Below are 21121 nucleotides of genomic sequence, written 5' to 3'. Positions count from 1 at the left end.
ACAGAGGCATGCTGCAACCGTTTCGGGAACATGTAACATCCAGCATCTGCAATCCCGTATGCAATAAACATGAGTCTGGTGTCTCAGTATTCGCGGCCATTCTGCAAGTCCTTAGGGCTACTCAGACGCCCAATTTTTGAAGGAACTGTGACTGGTGCTGCATCTTTTTATGCAGGCACTTGGATTTGGAAAACCGCAGGTGGGTGTCCCAATGCGTTCCCCAGCGTCTATGACATTTTATATTTTTTTGCACAGTAGCTGTGTACTGAGACGCTGCAGCGGTGGCATATAACATAATCTATTAATCAGGCCCCTTGTGTACAAAAAAAGAATTGCTAAAACATGCGCACAAAAATACCTGCCCTCAGTCACCCACAATTAATGCAGTTTTTTCACAGGAATATATGCAACTCTGTGCCGGGCTTTCTAGTCAGTTATGTGAAAACATCCTCACTGCACTCAGTCTACGTTAGAACTTCAGTTCCCTTCCTACCTCTCCAGTAGCAAGCAGATGTGTCAGCTTCATGCAATTTTGTGTATGCACCCAGGAATGCTGAGAGGGGGGAAGTGAGTACTAATTGTCCTGGGGCTGCCCCCCAGGTCTGCCACCCACCACACCTCCTTACATTAGGCTACGTCCCCTGATAGTACCATGGTCCAGTACAGCTATCTATGGACTTGTATGCGCCATAAAGGGAGATCTACAAAGAAGTAGGCAGACAGGGTCAGACAAATGTCCAGGTATAAAACCTACAGGTATAACCAGGTCTACTTTGAGTGTATGGGTTATAATGATCGTTACCAGAATATTCTAGATCTTGCTGCACCCCAATCCCGTCAGAAAACAAAGTCGGATGTTATAGGCTGTCTGGGTGGCTATCTAAGTTCCCATAAAACAAATAATTCAAAGTTATTATTAACATTGTTTTCTTGTGCAATAGCCATACATGAGATTCAGGCCCATTTTAAATCTAGAAGGCTTACATTTTCATCTAAAAATGGTAAAATTCCACAGGGAATCCATTCCGTCAGTTTCTACTTAGCAGGGTGAATAGCTTTGTATCCCTATATGGGAGGGTCATCACAAGCTTCTCTGCTTTGAGGTGGAGAAAGAACATTCCAGTTGTGAGCACTTATATTTGGATTGGTTTGAGCTCCTAGGGTTTTCACCACGGTAATGTTAGTCATGATGGCTATCTTGCAATCCAAAGGTGTGATGGACAGTCCATATCTTGACCACATCTTAAATACCAGTTTGGCTGTACTCCTCATGCTTCTCAAAATCAGGAAGAACCTTTAGTCTCAAGGTTGAGTAATAAAATACAAAATTATCAGTTTAGTTCCTTCACAGAAGATGGTTTTCCAGGTCTATTATTTGATACAATTGTAAAACTGTATTTCTACCACTAGAGAAAAATCAGAGAGTCTGGACCCAAATCAAAGCCATCTTATGTCTCAAACTGTTTTCCATACTCCAGTGCATAAAACTCCTTGATAGAATGGTTTCTTGTTTTGAAGCTGTGCACTTTTCCGTCTTTCATTCTCTTCCATCTTGACATCCTTGCCAGATTATCCAAGTCAAATCCTCTTCTGACATCACAAAACTTGTGTCTGTCCAACAAGACACGATATTTGGTGGTTAAATCTAAACTAAAGAATCAGGGGGTATCCTTATTCCATATGGAACTGGACAGTAGTCAGCATGAATGTCAGCCTTTAGGGTTGGGGAGCTGTGAGCCTATCCTTATGAGGATCTCTGGTTCTGTTATTAATCTCTTCTTCCATTGTTCTGGAGCTGGATGCTAAATGCTCTCAAATGGGTGCATACTTTTCTAAGAAGAAGACCTTAAGGAGCTGGTAAGACAACACAACTGCATTGGCTTACATTAATCACCAAGGGGAACTACAGTAGAAGTCACCTGGCTAGAATGGGAACTTCCAAGATCATTCAGAGGGCAGACCATTCTAGCCATTTTGGTCCTGTTTATCCTGAGAATGTGAAATGAAACTCTACAGGCTATACATCCAGGAGAATGGTAATTTCGACCAAAAGGAAACAGTAAACAGGTAGTGAAGTGAGAACAAATTGACATGATGGCCTCTTAAGTGAACTTGAAAGTGCTGTGCAAAGACTTGAGACCCGATGGCATTCTTTGACAGATGACATCACAGTTCCTTGGAACTACAGATTGTTGTATCTTTCTCTCCATTACCATGCTCCATCAATTTTGAAAGAATGCCAAAGGCAAAAGTGTCCCAATCATTCTAATGACTCCAGATTGACCAAGGAGGTCAAAGTATGCAGACATCTTGACCAAGTTAATTTCTAAGTGTTCAAATTTTCCCTTTTCTGCAATGAAGAAATGTAAATGTCTAAATGCATTGTTACATATGTACACTGTTATATAGTGTAATGATTGCCCCTTTTTTTAATTCGCAAAAATAGCCACAGCTCCTTTGGTTTTCTGTGTATATACGATGATTGTTGTGTTAGATTAAATTTTTAACTACTGAATTGTTGTTACTAATACAGAGGTGTCCACATACATCTATCCTCTGTGCGCTACAAGTCGCGCTACCATAACACAGGAGCTCCAAGTGACTTGGTAGTGCCGAGTGTCTTTTTGTGTGACGGAATCCCCACGGTCGGGATATTGACCGCATCCCATTTTGGGCATGTCTTTATTAAAATGTGGTGTCTGGGAGTCTGAATTGTGGGGGTCCCTCTACTAAGACCAACTACAGTACCACTGCAGGGAGGGGTTTGTTTAGGGCAATGCTTTATGAATGGTGGCTCTGCACAGTTCACCCTCTTTGTGGTGGTCCATTTTTTCAGTGGGTTCATTTGCACACATTTTGCTAAAAACTGCAATATTCCCAATATTGTAATTTGGATATGTGTATTGTGAATTGGTGGATGCAGGAGTTTTCCTATATCATTTAGTTTTGTGTTTAAAAATGCTACTTTTTATAGAACTTCACATTCAAAGGCCTTAAATTCCCCCTAACACCTACCTAACAGGTACAGTGTACACAGTATATATTAGTAACTGCAAAGCCAGTAACGTCTATATAAAGTTGACATTGATCTATATACAGTTGACATTGATCTAGATTCTAGATATTCTATTAATGCTGCCTTAGAGAGGACACCTGCTTCATGTATCCGAAGAATTACAAACAGTTAGGGATCATCCAAATCTTTTTAATAGTCATTTCACGTAATTATCAAACTTACCGTTGAAAGGAAGCGGGCTAACACTAGGGGAACTGCATGGCTTCCAAGAGCAACAAAGTTTTGGGGTCACCTAAAACACTGAATAAGTTAATTAACAAAGTAATGTAATTCATAATTTCTTATGTACATCTAATAAATAGAATAAAAAGTAGAGAAGTTAAATACTGCTACTGATATTGTGCAATATTCACTAGGGACAAATTAACACGGAATACATTTTTCAAGTTGTCCATGATTCATCTGCTGTCCAATTGTATTAAATATTCTAATTTTGTATTTGTACTTGATTTTTAAATACGTTACATAGTAAATAAATAAAATGCATTGAGAGGAAGCAAATTGAGAAACTCTACATGAAAAAAAATTTCTTTTTAACTTTAGATATGACATCATGAATCTTCAATTCATTGAGCCAAGTAGCTATGACTATGTACTTATAGGAACATGGCATGAAGGAAACTTAAATATTGAAGACTTTAGGATTCAAATGAATAAGAGTGGAATGGTTCGATCTGTATGCAGTGATCCTTGCTCAAAAGGACAAATAAAGGTAGGATTATTTTCTGTTTTACAAAATAGGGATGTGTCTCTTCTCATACAGTTTGCTACTTTAGTAAGTTAAGCCTGTAGGCACAATCCTAAGAGGGTTTGGTCCTAATAAGGTGCCTGATTCAGGGGTCTATTTACTAATCAGTGTTAGGAGATAGAGTGAAAAGTGATAAGGTGCCAGCCAATCCGCTCCTAACTGTCATCTTACAGGCTGTGTTTGAAAAATGACAGTTGGGAGCTGATTGGCTGGCACCTTATCACTTTTCACTCTGTCTCCTAACACTGTTTAGTAATAGACCCTTCAGAGATGTACACTAATGCATTCGCAGCTGTGATCCAGCATGCAGCTGCTGTGCGAAAATATGCTAATGCTGTTGCTGGCTGGAAATGTATTGAGACACCCACTTCGCAGATCCAAGTGAGTGCGTACAAGCAGACCATTCAATAATCGGCCAGTTGAGTAGCCTTATAGTCACGCAGATTGGCTGACTGAACTGAGCTAGCAGAGCCACTGTATCTGGTATGGGATCGCAGATGCAGGCTACGACACGACCCAAAAATGGTTGGGATATGTCTGCGTTTTTCGCCGCCACTCCTCATTACCTCCCCAAATGGTCCCTGACTGTCAATCACTTTGCGAGAAAATCCTCCCTGCGAGCGACATCATAAAAGTACCTTGGCGCATGTACAGTCAACCAATAGTCGCTCAACTGCGTAAATATCAGAATAGCGTGCATCTCTGAATCAGCCCCAAAGAACGCAATTAACTTCTGCTCCTAAAAAAGGCAATGCTAGATTATAACAAGCAAATAAATATAAAAAAAGTAATATTTCCATCAAAATTGATAAATAATAGTATTGGTAATAAAAGTAGCAGTAGTAACAGACGCAGGAATAGTAGTAATAGTTTGCAAGCATATAGTCAGACTTTTCTTGTTTTGTAGAATTGTTTTCAAAATTACAAATTCTTTTTCCGCAAAATAAAACTCTTGTTGAAACAAAACACTTGCTCACCTCTAGTCTAGATAATTCATTGCCTCCTTTCCCTATGTACTGTATGAAAAGAAGAGGCAAACATGGCTCCATGACATAATTCACATCATCAGGGGGGTGGAGCTTGGCATTTGATGAGGTTATTTTTGTCATCATGCCCCTAATGTTGCCACCACGTATCACATTTCTGTATGCAAATAATAGATACCTACAGAGTTTTGTTTTCTTTGAATAAAGGTACCAGTACTCAGAATAAAGGTACTGGTACTCACCTAAAGTTACAAGCTGATACAAGAAATACAGAATTACAGTAGCTTCCATAATCTGGACAAGTCTTTATATGCTTACTTTATTATTTTATTTTATTTTTTCTTCCTGCTGAATATAGATATTGCACTTTTTTTTTCTATCCAAATCCACATTTCATGGTTATTTTAAACTGTCGTCTTCTGCTACTGAACACCTGGGCATACTAGGAAGCAAAGTAGTTCACATGAAAAATTTGAAAATACCAGTTTGAATGTTTTGTAAACATTATGCTAATTTTCCTTTATTTGCCTATCACTACTACGGGTGCAGATATCACATAAATAGCATGTATCAATTTAGTAGGAAACGTTCTTCTGCAAGTATTGCCAATAAATCCTCCTACTCAGTTCCAAGGTAAACTGTGTAATTGAATACTTCAAAGCAATTAAGTGTTTAGTAATTAGCCCACAGGTCGATGTTTACACTAAACACTATGATTGAAACAGACAATTGCGCTTAGAAAAAAAAATATCTGAGGCACCTTTCAGATACAGTATAAATGGCCCCTTTATTGTATTGCTTATAAATAGGCAATGTACACAATTTATACCAAGTACTCTATCTAACAAATAAGCACAGTTATTGGAAAGGCTTTGTGAATGTAAATAATAAATAATAAATCTATTGTATTTCTGTCATAGAAATCTATAAATTATTAGCAGGCAGTTACCGATTCAACCAGAGTTTAGCTAAATGCTTTTGTTTTAAGATTTATTTTGTATTCCTTGTTACATTGCAAAAATCACTTCTGGGGGTAAATTTACTAAGAATCGAGACTGATTGGGTTTGTTGTTTTTTTCAGCTCGATTTGCATCACAACTCAGGTGATTTGATGCTTCTGAAACTCACAAATTTGCTAAGAAGTGAGTTTAGCTGTGACCGAGTTGGCCGATGGTGAAGCAGATCGAGATATCTCCCCCAAATAGCAAGTTTAGATAGAGATTACTCTCTCGAAATTGCAGTGTTTTCTCGCTGCCAAACTCTCCCAAACAAGCAGCCTGCACATATCAGTGAGATATGTGAAGGCTGCTTGTGTGTTGTACCTGTAAAAAAAGGTTAATATTAAAAAAAAATTAATTAGGGTCTCCCCCCCAAAGAGCATAACCAGCCCTGGGCTGCTCAGCCAGTCCTGGTTCCTAAAAATATGGGGTGAAGAACTAGTAGGGTTCCTCCATATTTTAGGACCCAGCACTGGGCTGCTGAGCCTGTCCTGGTTTTAAAAACCAGCACCATACTTAAATCCGGCTGGGGTGTAATGCCACAGCCAGGGGACCCTATCATCGGTTCTCCCCAGCTAAAGCATTATCACCCCAAGCCGGTCAGCCCAAGCCGGGGATTTCACGGGAGGTGGGGACCTCCCCAATAAAGGGGTCCCCCCTCTCCCAAGCACCCAAGGCTTAGTCTGAAGCCCGGGGCACTTCCCAGCAACCCTGTGCTGTGGGTACGGGGGTAATAGTAGTGTAAATAGTAAGAAACTATTGTTTTTTACCATGGAACTACAGGTGCCAGCATGCCTGCTCTTTGGCACTTGTGGAACTACAAGTGCCAGCAGGCGGCCAGCACCCGTACCCCAGGTATAAAAAAATTGTTAAAAAACCACACACATCGTAGAAAGTATAACTTTATTGCATACACTTACCTACCCCACTCACATATACTTACCTGCTACCCGGTGATCGGTCCACTTCTCCAAGTGGAGATCCAATGGGAGTACCTGTGAAAAAAGAATACTATACTCACCTCCATCCTGGCGCCAGTCTCCGTAGCATCCCCGGTACTTGGCAAAAAAACAAACTCACCCGAGATTGCAATCTTAACCAAACTCGAATCTTAGTAACTTTACCCCCTGGTTTCTATGAAATTATGAACAGAGGGCCTGATTCAGACCCGCTCGTGAGCACATAGTGCTCGCAAGCAGGTCGATGGCGGGGTACTGCACACACGCAGCACGCGCCACGCTCGTGCGCAAGCCCTGGAGCGAGAGAGAAATTCTCTTGCTCCGGGGCTCACTACAAACGGGGCGGCTGTCGATGTTGATCGACAGCTCGCCCTGTTTTGTAAGCGGTGAGGGGGGGTTGCTACACAAACGGAGGCGTTCCCGAAGGAACGCCTGCCTTTGTGGGAGGCACCACTGACATCACCAGTGATGTCAGTGGAGAGCTTCCTGCTCTGTTAGATCTGGAAGCTCTCTGGGGCTTGCGACGGACGAGACCCTACCACAAGGGTCTCGTCGCAAGCCCCAATGGTCGCGATGGTCACGACCATCACCTGGCCGCTTGCAAAAGCTGTGGGTGGCCACTCACAGCTTAGCGAGCGGCCAGGATGTCGTAACAACAAATAAAACGCTCTGATTCAGAGCGAGCGCTCTTCAAGAGAGTCCGGCTCTGAATCAGGCCCAGGGGGCCTGATTTAGTAGTGAATGCAAATGCGATTCAGACACACATCAAGCGATTGTTTGCCATCGCACATGCATATAAGCCACACTGCACGTGTCGCATTGCGATTATGGACACACACAGCAATCCATCACAAAGTAAGTGACAGCTGGGACTGGTGACGGGGGGGGGGTCAGTGAAACTCAGGTGTCTGTACGTTTGAATGCCGTTTCATGGGCGTGCATAAAATAGCCACTGCGATTGCATACGCAGCATGAGAGCTCTCTGCGTGCAAGGAGACTTGCAATGTCTATGGCTGGTCAGATCTAGTGTAAATGCTGCATGACTGCCGATGTGCGTTGCTGGTACCGATGTTTACGCAGAAAAGAAACAGGACGAATATGAGAAAGCAGCAGTGGGCGTCTTTATGCCGGCTGAGCTTTGGCGGGCATAAGCATATTTTTGCAGCTGCGTTCCATGCAAAATTGCAGCTGTGATTGCAATTGCGATCGCTGCTGAGTCAGACCCAAAGGCTCTAGTCATATAACATAAAAAAAAATTATAAAAGTAGATCTTGAAGAAATAAAAAAAGTACATTTAAATTATTTCCTAATCTCAAATTGCAATGTCAGCATTTTTCTAAGGTAGACAATTCTCTTATGGTCAGAATTATGGTCAGACTAGTTAATACTGAAATTATAGTAGAATACTGTAGTCACAAATCTGTGTAAACATCTAATAAATATTACATATTACATTTTTAGAATGTTTTTAAACAGAAGGAAGTAGACTCTTTTCTTGGGGCACTCATATTGTAAATGATTTGTGTAATTATATTAAAATTAGGGATGTGCAGGCTCGGATAGGTTCGAGTTTGCACGTTGAGTTCGGATTTTTCCCTCCAAAAAAACGGAACTCAGAAAGAGGCAAAACGTCATCTTGCATGGACGAACATCATCATGCCTGGACCCAGGCATGATGATGTTCGTCCATGCAAGATGACGTTTGGAGGGAAAAATCCGAACTCAACGTGCAAACTCGAACCTTTCCGAGCCTGCACATCCCTAATTAAAATATAACTTTTATTGACTACTTGTTAAAATATGTCTCCCACAGGATCATGAATAAACAAAAACAAAAAAGGGGGCATTGTTTTGTTTCCTAACTTGTAATAGGGGTATAAATATCATGCATACAATTTCCTATCAATCGAACCTGCACAGCATCAATCTCTAATAGTGAATTCAAAACCAGGCATGTATATAATAAATTAATGATTTAGATCCACAATAACTCCTCAAACATGATCTGTGCACAGCATATATTATTTAGCATAACTGAGCATTATGTACAGAAAAAAGATATATAGATAACTGGGTATTTTGATGGTAGTCAAGCATCTGCTTCTCACCTGTGTACTTTCATGAAGTAGTGAACGGGTTAGTGAGAGTACCTGAGAACATTCAGACCCTGCTAAAGCTGGGCATACACGGCCAGATAAAATGCCTGTCAGACCGCAGATGTCCGCGGCGTACACTGTGAGATTACTCACAGTGTATTAGCCCGACATCTGCACCCCGCCCCCGGGGGAGGAGTCATTTCCCTGTTCCTTCCATGGGAAGGAACACAGGAAATATCTGTCAGTCGGCCGCAGCGGGGCATACACTGCCCGATACGGCCGACAGTTTACCCCATAAACTTCGCATCGGACGGGCATGCTGGACAATCCGGCATGCCCGACCGAGCAATACTTAACCCTCGGTCGCTCGCACACACGCTACAATTATCGGGGCGATCCACGGATATCGGGCGGATCGCCCCGATAATTGTAGCGTGTATGGCCAGCTTAAGAAGTAATGAAAAGAAATTGAATCTGCTTTTGTACAGAAACACAACTTGTGTTCTTTCTGATGGTGGTAAACCAGCGCAGGGGGAGCACTTGCATCATCTAGCAATAAGAGTTCAATATAAATTATACATTTAGATGTGTCACAAGGTGATTTCCATAATGCACAAACATATTGTTTGTCTGTTCTCCAGCGATGACATTATACATATAGATGTGTCACAAGGAGATTTCAATAATGCGCAAACATATTATTTGTCTGTTATAACATAATAGTTTTAACATAACAATTATAAAAGTGTTCCAAACAATTACGTCAAACACGGCAGTCTGAGAGTAAAGGTGCATACACATGTAACGATTTTGTAACCAACGATTTTCTGTCAGATTATCTGTCAGATTTTCCTTTGAAAAAGTGAACGATTTTTTGAAGTGTAATGAACGATTTTTACAACGATGAACGAAACACGTTCCTTCCCTTAATGAAAATCGTTATGTTGGACAGTCTGAAATGGACGATGAACGATAACTACAAATGGGAGCGCGTTTGAACTAGGGGTGTGCACCGGCCACTTTTCGTGTTTTGTGTTTTGGTTTTGGATCTGGATCTTTCTTCGTGTTTTGGATCTGGATTGGTTTTGCCAAAACCACCCTTCCGTGTTTTGGGTTCTGGGTTTTGTGTTTTGGATCTGTATTTTTTTGAAAAAAAGCATAAAAACAGCTAAAATCACAGAATTTGTAGGTTTTTCTGCTCCTATGCTATTATTAACCTCAATAACCTTAATTTCCACTCATTTCCAGTCTATTCTGAATACCTCACACCTCACAATAGTGTTTTTATGTCCAAAAGGTTGCACCGAGGTAGCTGGATGACTATGCTAAGCGACACGAGTGGGCGGCACAAACACGTGACCCATCTAGGCATGAAACTGCAGTGGCAGACAGGATGGCATTGAAAAACTAGGCCCCAAACTGTACATAATGCAAAGAAAAAAAAGAGGTGCAAGATGGAATTGTCCTTGGGCCCTCCCACCCACCCTTATGTTGTATAAACAGGACATGCACACTTTAACAAACCAATCATTTCAGCGCCAGGGTCTGCCACACAACTGTGGCTGAAATGATTGGTTCGTTTGGGCCCCCACAAAACAAGCTGGCAATTAATCTGTCCCTGCACAAACTGGCTCTACGGAGGCAAGAAGTCGTCCTCATCCTCCTCATCCACAGATTCCTCACCCTCTTCAGTGTTATGTACATCCTCATCCTCACAGAGTATTAATTCGTCCCTGCTGGAACCACAGGTCCCTCTGTACGTTCTGGAGGCTGGTCTCCCTGGAAGAGTTGATCATTCATTTTATGAACATCATCTTCTCCACATTTTGTGGAAGCAACCTCCTACGCCTTTCGCTAACAAGGTTCCCGGCTGCACTAAACACTCTTTCGGAGTACACACTGGAGGGGGGGCAACTCAGGTAAAATAGAGCCAGTTTGTACAGGGACCTCCAAATTGCTTCTTTTTCCTGCCAGTACAGGTACGGACTGTCTGACATGCCTACTTGGATGCTGTCACCGATGTAATCCTTTAACAGACAGACGCACGCTTGTCGCTGCTGCTTTGAGGATTCAAGTGCGGCTACAGCCCACACAATTCACAAAGACAGAAAAAAAAAAAGAATATTTTTATTGTTTGTGGAGCACACTTTGAGGGTTACACCACCCTCTAACAGACAGACGCACGCTTGTCGCTGCTGCTTTGAGGATGCAAGTGCGGCTACAGCCCACACAATTCACAAAGACAGAAAAAAGAAGAATATTTTTATTGTTTGTGTAGCACACTTTGAGGGTGTCACCACCCTTTAACAGACAGACGCACGCTTGTCGCTGCTGCTTTGAGGATGCAAGTGCGGCTACATCGCACACAAGTCACAAACACAAAAAAAATAGTTTTTTATTTTTTGGAGCACTTTGAGAGTTACACCACCCTTTAACAGACAGACGCACGCTTGTCGCTGCTGCTTTAAGGATGCAGGTGCGGCTACAGCCCACACATTTCACAAAGACCGAAAAAAAAGAACAATATTTTAATTGTTTGTGTAGAACACTTTGAGGGTGTCACCACCCTTTAACAGACAGACGCACGCTTGTCGCTGCTGCTTTAAGGATGCAAGTGCGGCTACAGCCCACACAATTCACAAAGACAGAAAAAAAATAACAATATTTTAATTGTTTGTGTAGCACACTTTGAGGGTGTCACCACCCTTTAACAGACAGACGCACGCTTGTCGCTGCTGCTTTAAGGATGCAGGTGCGGCTACATCCCACACATTTCACAAAGACAGAAAAAAAAAGAACAATATTTTAATTGTTTGTGTAGCACACTTTGAGGGTGTCACCACCCTTTAACAGACAGACGCACGCTTGTCGCTGCTGCTTTGAGGATGCAGGTGGAATCTAGACGGGATTTGGAACCGAGGACACACTACCTCCATCAATTGTCTAAATCCCACTGCACTAATGTCGGATACCGGACGCACGTCTAACACCAACATAGCAGTCAAGGCCTCAGTTATACGTTTTGCTTCAGGATGACTGCTGTCGTACTTCATCCTCATCGCTAGGGACTGTTGGAGGGTCAATTGTTTAGTAAAAGTAGTGATGTTCCTACTTCCTCTCTGGGATGATGAACAACTCCCAGCAGCAGCAACAGCACTAGTAGGAAGTGGTTCTTGATCTTTCCCTATTTTATTTTTATCACAGAAAGTTTGGTCCTCCATTTATGTTATATTGATATATATACGTGCGGCTAAAGCGCACACAAACACAGAAAATATTTTTTTATTTTTGCTGGAGAGTAGTGCACTTTGTGGGTTACACCACCCTTTAAGAAATGAGCCAGCCGGCTTTTTACTTATGGGACACAGGCGCACGCTTGGCGCTGCTCCTTTGTTGATGCACGTGCAGCCACAGTGCACACAAGTCACAAACACAGAAAATATATATTTTTTTGGTTTGGAGTGTACTTTGGGGGTTACAGAACCCTTTAACGGTCAAGCCAGCCGGCCCTTTACTTATGACACAGGCGCACGCTTGGCACTACTTTGTTGATGCACGTGCGGCTACTGCGCACACAATTCACAAACACAGAAAATAATTTTTTTTTTGGTTTGGACTGGAGTGTACTTTCAGGGGTTACAGCACCCTTTAACGGTCAAGCCAGCCGGCCCTTTACTTATGACACAGGCGCACGCTTGGCACTACTTTGTTGATGCACGTGCGGCTACTGCGCACACAATTCACAAACACAGAAAATAATTTTTTTTTTGGTTTGGACTGGAGTGTACTTTGGGGGTTACAGCACCCTTTAACGGTCAAGCCAGCCGGCCCTTTACTTATGACACAGGCGCACGCTTGGCACTACTTTGTTGATGCACGTGCTGCTACTGCGCACACAATTCACAAACACAGAAAATAATTTTTTTTTTGGTTTGGACTGGAGTGTACTTTCGGGGGTTACAGCACCTTTAACGGTCAAGCCAGCCGGCCCTTTACTTATGACACAGGCGCACGCTTGGCACTACTTTGTTGATGCACGTGCGGCTACTGCGCACACAATTCACAAACACAGAAAATAATTTTTTTTTTGGTTTGGACTGGAGTGTACTTTTGGGGGTTACAGCACCCTTAACGGTCAAGCCAGCCGGCCCTTTACTTATGACACAGGCGCACGCTTGGCACTACTTTGTTGATGCACGTGCGGCTACTGCGCACACAATTCACAAACACAGAAAATAATTTTTTTTTTGGTTTGGACTGGAGTGTACTTTCGGGGGTTACAGCACCCTTAACGGTCAAGCCAGCCGGCCCTTTACTTATGACACAGGCGCACGCTTGGCACTACTTTGTTGATGCACGTGCGGCTACTGCGCACACAATTCACAAACACAGAAAATATATTATTTTTTTAGCACTTGGGGGGAGCACCCCTGATGGACAGAGCACCCCCTGGACAACACTACAGCACCTCTTTAGGACTGGGCCACTGCACAGGACTTTGGAGTGGACACAGCCCCTATGGAGAACTGACTGCACAACACAGTCCAGCCAGCCCCTATGGACTTTGAAGTAGTGGACACAGCCCCTATTAACAACAGCAGCACAGCACAACACAGCCAGCCCCTATGGACTTTGAAGTAGTGGACAACAGCAGCACTACACTACACTACACTACACAGCCCTAACTCCCACCCTCCCTCTTCACTGTCCACAGCCGAGTGAGAAAATGGCGCCGACGTGGGTACCTTATATAGGATCCAAAACCCGCGAGACTCGGAAGGCGGGAAGATGACGTTTTGCCTCGATTTCAGAATCCGAGTCAGGCGGGAAAAGTCGAGCCTGACTCGGATCGGACTCGGATCGGGGGGGCTCGGGGGGGTTCGGATTTCAGAAATCCGAACCCGCTCACCCCTAGTTTGAACGATTATCGTTCATCGTTATAACTCAGAAACTGAACGACAAATCGTTAAAGAAATCGTTCCGTGTGTATGCACCTTAAGTTTTGATAACCAGCATAAATACCAAAAGTTGACCACACTGCCATGGTGAACAAGCCTGTGTGAAGATTGGTAATTTTGCAGTCTCATATATACTGTATAAAATACAGATGCTGAGGTTCAGCAACTCCTATGCCACCCACACTGAGCGGGAAATGTATCAAACTTTCTTAAGAGTGGAGATGTGGACAATTGGAAATGTTTCCCATAGCAACCAATCAGGTTCTAGCTATCATTTATTAGTACATTCTATAAAATAAATGGTAGAAGCTGATTGGTTGCTATGGGCAACTTCTCAAATTGTCCTTTTCTCCACTCTTTAGAAGGCTTGATACACCTCCCTCAATATCTGGATTTTCTACCAAGCATTTGATACAAAACTCTTGAAGTAATGTGCTTCATCCTGTAGTTACACTTTACTTTGGTTTTAATTTCCTTAAAACAGGTAATAAGGAAGGGTGAAGTGAGCTGCTGTTGGATATGTACCCCGTGCAAGGAGAATGAATTTGTGCAGGATGAGTTCACGTGCAAGGCTTGTGATCTGGGCTGGTGGCCCAACCCTAGACTGACAGGTGAGAGATGTCAGTTATATACACTGTATACATGATTCTTCTCTTGGGCAACAAACAATGTGCATAGAGTTAAAACATCTCCTCCAAAGTGTGTCTCAGTCAGCCAAGAGGTTTTCAGCAATTATTCACTGATTGCAGTTATAAAGGAATATTCAATCCAAAATACAGCTAGTTTTATTTGCAAAAATGTTTTGGTCCTAAAAGTCTGAACCAACCCCCCCCCAATCCACCACCACCACACCCCCAGTTTCCTGTACACCTACTAACTCATAACAACATATTGTACAATCTCCAATGCAGTGACAAAGATATTGCAGGTAACCACACTGACTTGTGGGAGTATCATGGGAGTGTTGTGGTCATGTTGCTAAAGCTTGGTTTGATTCTGAGTGGTGCATACGGAGAAAGGAAGCCTGTTTCTGATAGATCTCTTGTGTTACTCATGGGTGGCCCGCTGGCAGAGAGTGGCTCTGATGGAAGTGTACCCAATAAGGCCTGCGGGGACGGACAACAGGTAAATGGATAGCCGGGGAAGAACACCGACAGTCAGGATATTTAAGCAGAAACCCATCTAGGGGGGGTTGCTGGAAGTAGCGCTGCTGGCACACAAAGGGTTAACGAGGAAAACTGGAACCTGGAGCAATCAGAGACGTGAGTAACCGGGCTAGGATTAGGTAAACAGCAAAGGAGCTCAGAGAACTAGCACCCAGCTTGCACTGGGAATAATGTTGCACTGGCAAAGAAAGGACTGCAGCTCAGCCCTTAAATACCCAGAGGAAGTGCATTATGGTTGCTACGACTCCCAATAATGCTCTGACCGGATTGGCTAAAGTGTGTTACCTGATGCAATGCAAGATGGCGACGCCCATGTCGTGCAGCAGCACTGCCACAGTGACCCATACTCAGACCAGCTTCCAGGACACTGTGCCCCAGGACCCCGTGGCATGCAGTGCAGATCTCCATTTGCCCGCACCCTTCACCAAAGGTACCCCGCCAGAGCATCTGGACAGGTAAGGTTCGCTGACCCCAGCCACACGCAGCCCTGGTCGTGACACTAATGATGACAGTTGTGGTGGATTGTGTATAATCAATTGGCAGCACTGGTGTCTGCTTGCAGATGCATGAACCATTGCATTAGACCTATAGCTCCTCAAATTAGCATAAAGTAGTAAATCACAACCCTCATCCTAGTGCTGCCCTGTCCCTCTCTAAACGGGTTGCAATTGGGAAACCGGCTGTCTTAATCCCGACAGCCGGCTTCCCGACTGCTTTATCCCAGCGAGGGTTAAATGACAGGCATCTGTATCTAGATGCCTGTCATTTTCCCGACGCCGGGAGTCCGTTGCCCGGCATCCCGATCGAAGGGGTGCCGGGCACCACGAGCGGACAGCCATGGGGGTGGAGGGTTAGGTTTAGGGCAGCCGGGGGGACTTAGGGTTAGGCACCCCCCCGGGAGGGTTAGGCTAGGGGGAGGGAGGGTTAGGGTTAGGCACCCCCAGGGGGGACTTAGGGTTAGGCACCCTCCCCGGAGGACTTAGGTTTAGGCAGCGGGGAAGGGGGGGTTAGGGTTAGGCACTTAGAGGGGGGATTAGGTTTAGGCACTTGTGGGGGAGGTTAGGGTTAGGCACCCCTAAGGAGGGTTAGGGTTAGAGGGTTAAGCTAGGTTAGTTTTTACTTACCTTTAGGATGATCAGGATTTCCAGCGCTGTCGGGCTTCCGAACTCTGCTTCTGTCGGCCTGCCACTCCTGGGATTCGAACTGTCGAGAAGGGGGCCAGCGGTATTTCATACCGATCCCCTCTAAATGGTCATATTTCAGGAATCTCATGTCCTCCCAGTTCTCAAACCCTTGGTGTCTCATTGCCACTTTCAACTCCCTCCTCTGCCCTTCGCTTCTCACTCTCTGCCCTTGACTTTGCCACCTACTTTACATCTAATATTTACTCCATATGTCAGTATATCATATCCCACCAGATCCTCAGCACCATCCCTTCTTTCCCAGACCACACCTCCCCGTCCATCTTACCAACTCTGACTTCCTTCTCTCCTGTATCTGGAGAGGAAATCATGACCCTCATCCGGTCAATTCCCCCCTCCACTTCTCCCCTTGACCCTATCCCTTCCCATCTCCTCCGCTACCTTTCCTTCTGCCTGTTCCCATCTTACCCATCTCCTCAATCTCTCCCTCTCATCTACCACTGTCCCTTCTGCATTTAAACATGCCCTTGTCTCCCCCATTCTTAAAAAACATACCTTTGATCTCTCCAACTACTGACCCATCTCTCTCCTCTTTTTTGTCTCCAAACTCCTTGAGTGTATTGTTTACAACCACCTTACCGCCTTTCTTTCCTCCCACTCTCTACTTGCTCAATCCATTTCAGTCTGGCTTCCGTTCTCTCCACTGCACTGAATGCTCTCATGAAAGTCAGCAATGACCTCCTTGCTGCCAAATCCAAGGGCCATTATTCTCTGCTCATTCTCCTTAACCTCTCTGCTGCTTTTGACACTGTGGGTCACCCTATCCTCCTGCAAATCCTTCACTCCCTTGGTCTATGTGACACTGCCCTTTCCTGACTGTCCTCCTATTCCTCTGACCGAACCTTCTCTGTCTCTTCTCATGACTCCTCTTCCCCCCCACTTCCAATTACAGTAGGTGTTCCCCAAGGTTCTGTTCTTGGGGCTTGCTGCAGTTATGGCAGGAGGACTCCACACTGTGGGTCTCATTCAGACCCGCTTGCTCACAAGCAGGTCAATGTAGAGGCCCTGCGCTCGTGCAGCGGCCGCACTGTGCGTGCACAAGCCCCGGAGTGAGAGAGAAATTCTCTCGCTCCGGGGCTTACTACAAAAGGGGCGGCTGTCGATGGTGACCGACAGCTCACACCGTTTTGTAGGCGGGGCAGGGGGTGGCTTGCCAAACAGAGGCGTTTCCGACTAAATGCCTGCCGTTTGGGGGCGGCCCCACTGACATCACTCGTGATGTCAGTGGTGAGCTTCTGGCTCTAATAGAGCCGAAAGCTCACTGGGGCTTGCAGCAGATGAGACCCTACCACAAGGGTCTCGTCGCAAGCCCCGATGGTCGCGATGGTCTTGACCATTGCGACCATCAACCTGGCCGCTCGCTAAAGCTGTGGGTGGTCACCCACAGTCTAGCGAGCGGCCAGGAGGCCGGCCCAAAAAATAGATGAAGCCGCCCTCATTCAGAGCGAGCACTTGCATTTTGCGAGCACCTCTGAATGAGGTCCAGTGTCGCCCCTGCTCAAGCATCGGCTGCGACAGCTGGTTCACCCTAGTGCTAGTTACTGAAAAATAGGGTGGTTCCCACATTGTTTTTTTCCCCCTAATTTCCATGCCATGCCATTTTATTCTTCATTTTAACCGTAATTAAACATATTAAGCAAACACAGATCATAGTGACCTGTGCAGTGCTTTACATAAACTTACCTCGGGTTTGGTCGCTTCTGCAACCCAATCCTTATTAAATCTGACGTTTGTATTGTGTACTTGTCTACGAAAAATAACTAATAGTTGTTCTATAGTCTGTCAATTTGTTTGTTTTAAGTCGGCTTGGATTTTAGTAAATGGGCGGATTGCAAACCTTACGGAATAACGACCACAAAAACAAAAATTAACTTTAATAAATATAAACCACAGACTGAGCCACACCTGGCGAATTGTGCTTTGACCAGACTACTGAGGACCAAGGGACCGCAGCAGGTATCTCCAATGTTTGTTATGGTACTGGTTTAAAACATACTACCATTACTTACTTCATACAGTACATCTCCGAAAATGTCTGTTTCCAAAGATTGACCACAAAACTACTCAGAACAGAGGAGCTCATTCAGACCAGCTCGCTAACATGCAATGTGTATGCATTGTGCGCATTCATCGCAGTGCGCATGCGCATACCTTAGTGAAAATTCACAATGCATTTGCTTGCTGCGCAGAGACAGCCCAGTAGAGTGAGTGACAGTGGAAGCCGTTTGTAGGTGGTAACAGGGGCTGGCCATTAAAACAGGGGGAGTGGAGGTGAAAACGCAGGTGTGCCTGAGCATCTCAACAGCGTTTTAGAGGTGTGCATAATTAAAAGACAACATCATAGTACATGTCACCTGGCTTGTTTTTACACTGAAGTGCTCGCAGTGCTTGCGGCAGGGTATGGTCAAGCTCTGCGATAGCATCCGATGTACCAATGGTTGCATACACTTCCTGGACATGACGTGCACAAGTGTGTGTATTAAAACAGGCTGGTGGGTGTCTGCATACACTATATGATCGCTCTCTAAGAAATACTGGGCATGCTAATGCATTGCTGTGCGGCAGCACTGCCTACGCAATTTCCATACACATCGTGCGAGTGATCGCATCTAGCGAGCGGCTCTGAATAAGGCCCAGAGTGAGCAAGGCATGTTCTGGAGCAATAAATTACTACAGTCCCTCACCAACATTCATGTAATGTATACACTTGAGTATAGAAATAACTTATAGAAGAGTTTCCCAAACTCCGCAGATTACAGTCCAGGTTTTAAGGAGATCCATGCTTGAATCCAGATGGTTATATCAAATTGATTAAGGAAGTAATTAAGTCACCTGTGCTGAAGCATGGATATCTTTAAAACCTGGACTGTAATGGTGGAGTTTGGGAACCTCTGACTTACATCGTTGCTGCTCGCGCTACAAATGTGCGCACACATCGTGCCACGCAATTATCCACGGCTGCATATGCTACGGTGCGCTATGGGGCACACTGTGATTGCACCGTGCAATCCTATGGGGTCGCGGATGCAAACGCAGTGTGCATTACCGTTCGTGGGTGCATGACTCGCACCATGCGTGGCGCTATTTTCCGTGCAAGTGGCAACAATGTAGCTGTGCATATCTGTATAGTAAAGTGTTAGCAAAGTTGCTCAGTAATACAGTGCCTATTAAAAGGTATTCACCCCTAGGCCGGCTCAAGGAGGGCCTGACGCCCCCTACCCATGTCTGAAAAGGGGGAGTGACATTATTACCATAGGCCACATCCCCTAAATTACTCTAATTGGGAGCGTGCTCTTATGGCATGCCTCCCATTTAACGTCAGGCTGGGGGCGAGCCCAGCACTCCTTCAGTAGCTGGGCTGCCCCCAGCCCTCTCCCTGGAACAGTGGGGCAGTGCCCGGAGAATGGGACTCTCCTGCTGAAAATTGGGAAGGTTGGGAGGGGAGCACCCTCTATGAGGTGGTGCCCCTGTTCAACCTCACTGGTCGAACAGAGCCTCGAGCCGGCCCTGTTCACCGACTTCACAGTTTGCTATGTTACAACATGGAACCATGATGAAATTAATTGAAATGTATTCCTACTAATCGACACAAAGTACACAATAATGTAGCAAATAAATGAACTCAACCTTTTGTCAAAATTAGTTAGGAACAAAAAACTGAAATAAGTTGCATTAATATATCCATTGTGGATATCCCCTGAAGTAACAACTTTTCTTCAACTGTCACATAAATAGTATATTGGAGCTCACCTGTGTGCAGATAAGGTGTGCCAAATGATTGCAGCATAAATACATCTGTCTCTCTGAGTACAAACAGGTAGTTAGTGCATTTCCAAGCAAATACTAAATAATAAAGACAAAAGAACATTCCAAGCAGATCTGGCACAAGGTCATTGAAAAGTATCTTTTAGGAAAATGGTACAAGTATATTTCCAAGGCACTGAATATAGAAGCACAGTTACAGTATGTCCACCATAAAACAAATGGGGAATGTGAAACTGCCTAGAACAGGCCATCCTTCAAAATTGAGTGAACAGAGGAGATGAGCTGTAGTAAGAAGTGTTACGTTTACCTAGGGTACCCCTTGTAAACCCCTAGAACCTAATGGATGAGGTCTTCTGCCACTAACAACCGCCCGCTGTTCCCTTAGAACTAATTACATTCAAAGTAGTTAGGCGGCCACCTGGACTTAAACTCGGGGTAGTAGAGGTTTACACAGATCCCCTAGGAAGACCGCAGTAAATGTGACAGCTAAAGGGCTGGTGATCTAAGCATAGTAAGTCCAGCTAATGGAGCGGATAGACAGCCAGAGATGCGGCTGTGTGCTGGTGGTGTGGCTAGAGAGCTAGTGGTGTGATGCGGCTTCGGGGGCTGGAGGTGCAGCCGATAGTGTGGCTTGAGAACTGGTGAGGCAATATGGCTTTGAGAGCCGGGAGTGCAGCTGAGTGCCGGTGGTGTAGCTTGAAAGCCGGTGATCTGATGCTGCTTTGAGAGCTGGAGGTGCGGCTGAATGCCGGTAGTGTGGCTTGAGAGCCGGAGATGTAATGCGGCTTTGAGAGCTGGAGGTGCGGCTGAGTGCCGGTGGTGTGGCTTGAGGGCTGGTGATGTGATGCAGCTTTGAGAGCCGGAGGTGCGGCTGAATGCCGGTCGTATGGCTTGAGAGCCGGTGATGAGATATGGCTTTGAGAGCCAGAGGTGCGGCTGAATGCTGGTAGTGTGGCTTGAAAGCCAGTGATATGATGCGGCTTTGCCAGCCAGAGGTGCAGCTGAATGCCAGTAGTGTGGCTTGAGACCTGGTGACGTGATGCGGCTTTGAGAGCCGGAGGTGCGGCTGAATGCCAGTGGTGAGGCTTGAGAGCCGTTGGTGCAGCTTGAGTGCTGGGCAAGCAACATGGTAGCTGAAAAGAGGGAATCCACTTGAAATAACAGGTT

At 44.8% G+C, this 21121-nt stretch overlaps 1 protein-coding gene and 1 long non-coding RNA gene across 4 annotated transcripts in view; one reads left to right on the top strand and one right to left on the bottom strand.

Moving 5' to 3' along the window:
- LOC148521930 (uncharacterized) overlaps positions 1-21121 on the bottom strand; it is a 110371-nt gene that overhangs the window by 57803 nt on the left and 31447 nt on the right. The gene's annotated exons all lie outside the window — the stretch shown is intronic.
- GRM1 (glutamate metabotropic receptor 1) overlaps positions 1-21121 on the top strand; it is a 485954-nt gene that overhangs the window by 446016 nt on the left and 18817 nt on the right. For both annotated transcript variants that reach the window (XM_088474384.1, XM_088474385.1), the window contains exons 6-7: positions 3620-3788; positions 14306-14432. In XM_088474384.1, coding sequence (XP_088330510.1) covers positions 3620-3788; positions 14306-14432 — 296 coding nt within the window. The remainder of the gene's footprint in view (positions 1-3619; positions 3789-14305; positions 14433-21121) is intronic.

The sequence above is a fragment of the Taudactylus pleione genome, unplaced genomic scaffold, assembly GCF_031769625.1.
Source record: "Taudactylus pleione unplaced genomic scaffold, aTauple2 ptg000154l, whole genome shotgun sequence".
NCBI lineage: Eukaryota > Metazoa > Chordata > Amphibia > Anura > Myobatrachidae > Taudactylus > Taudactylus pleione.
The sequence above is the reverse complement of the archived record's forward strand: the minus strand, read 5'-3'. Positions and strand labels throughout refer to the sequence as shown.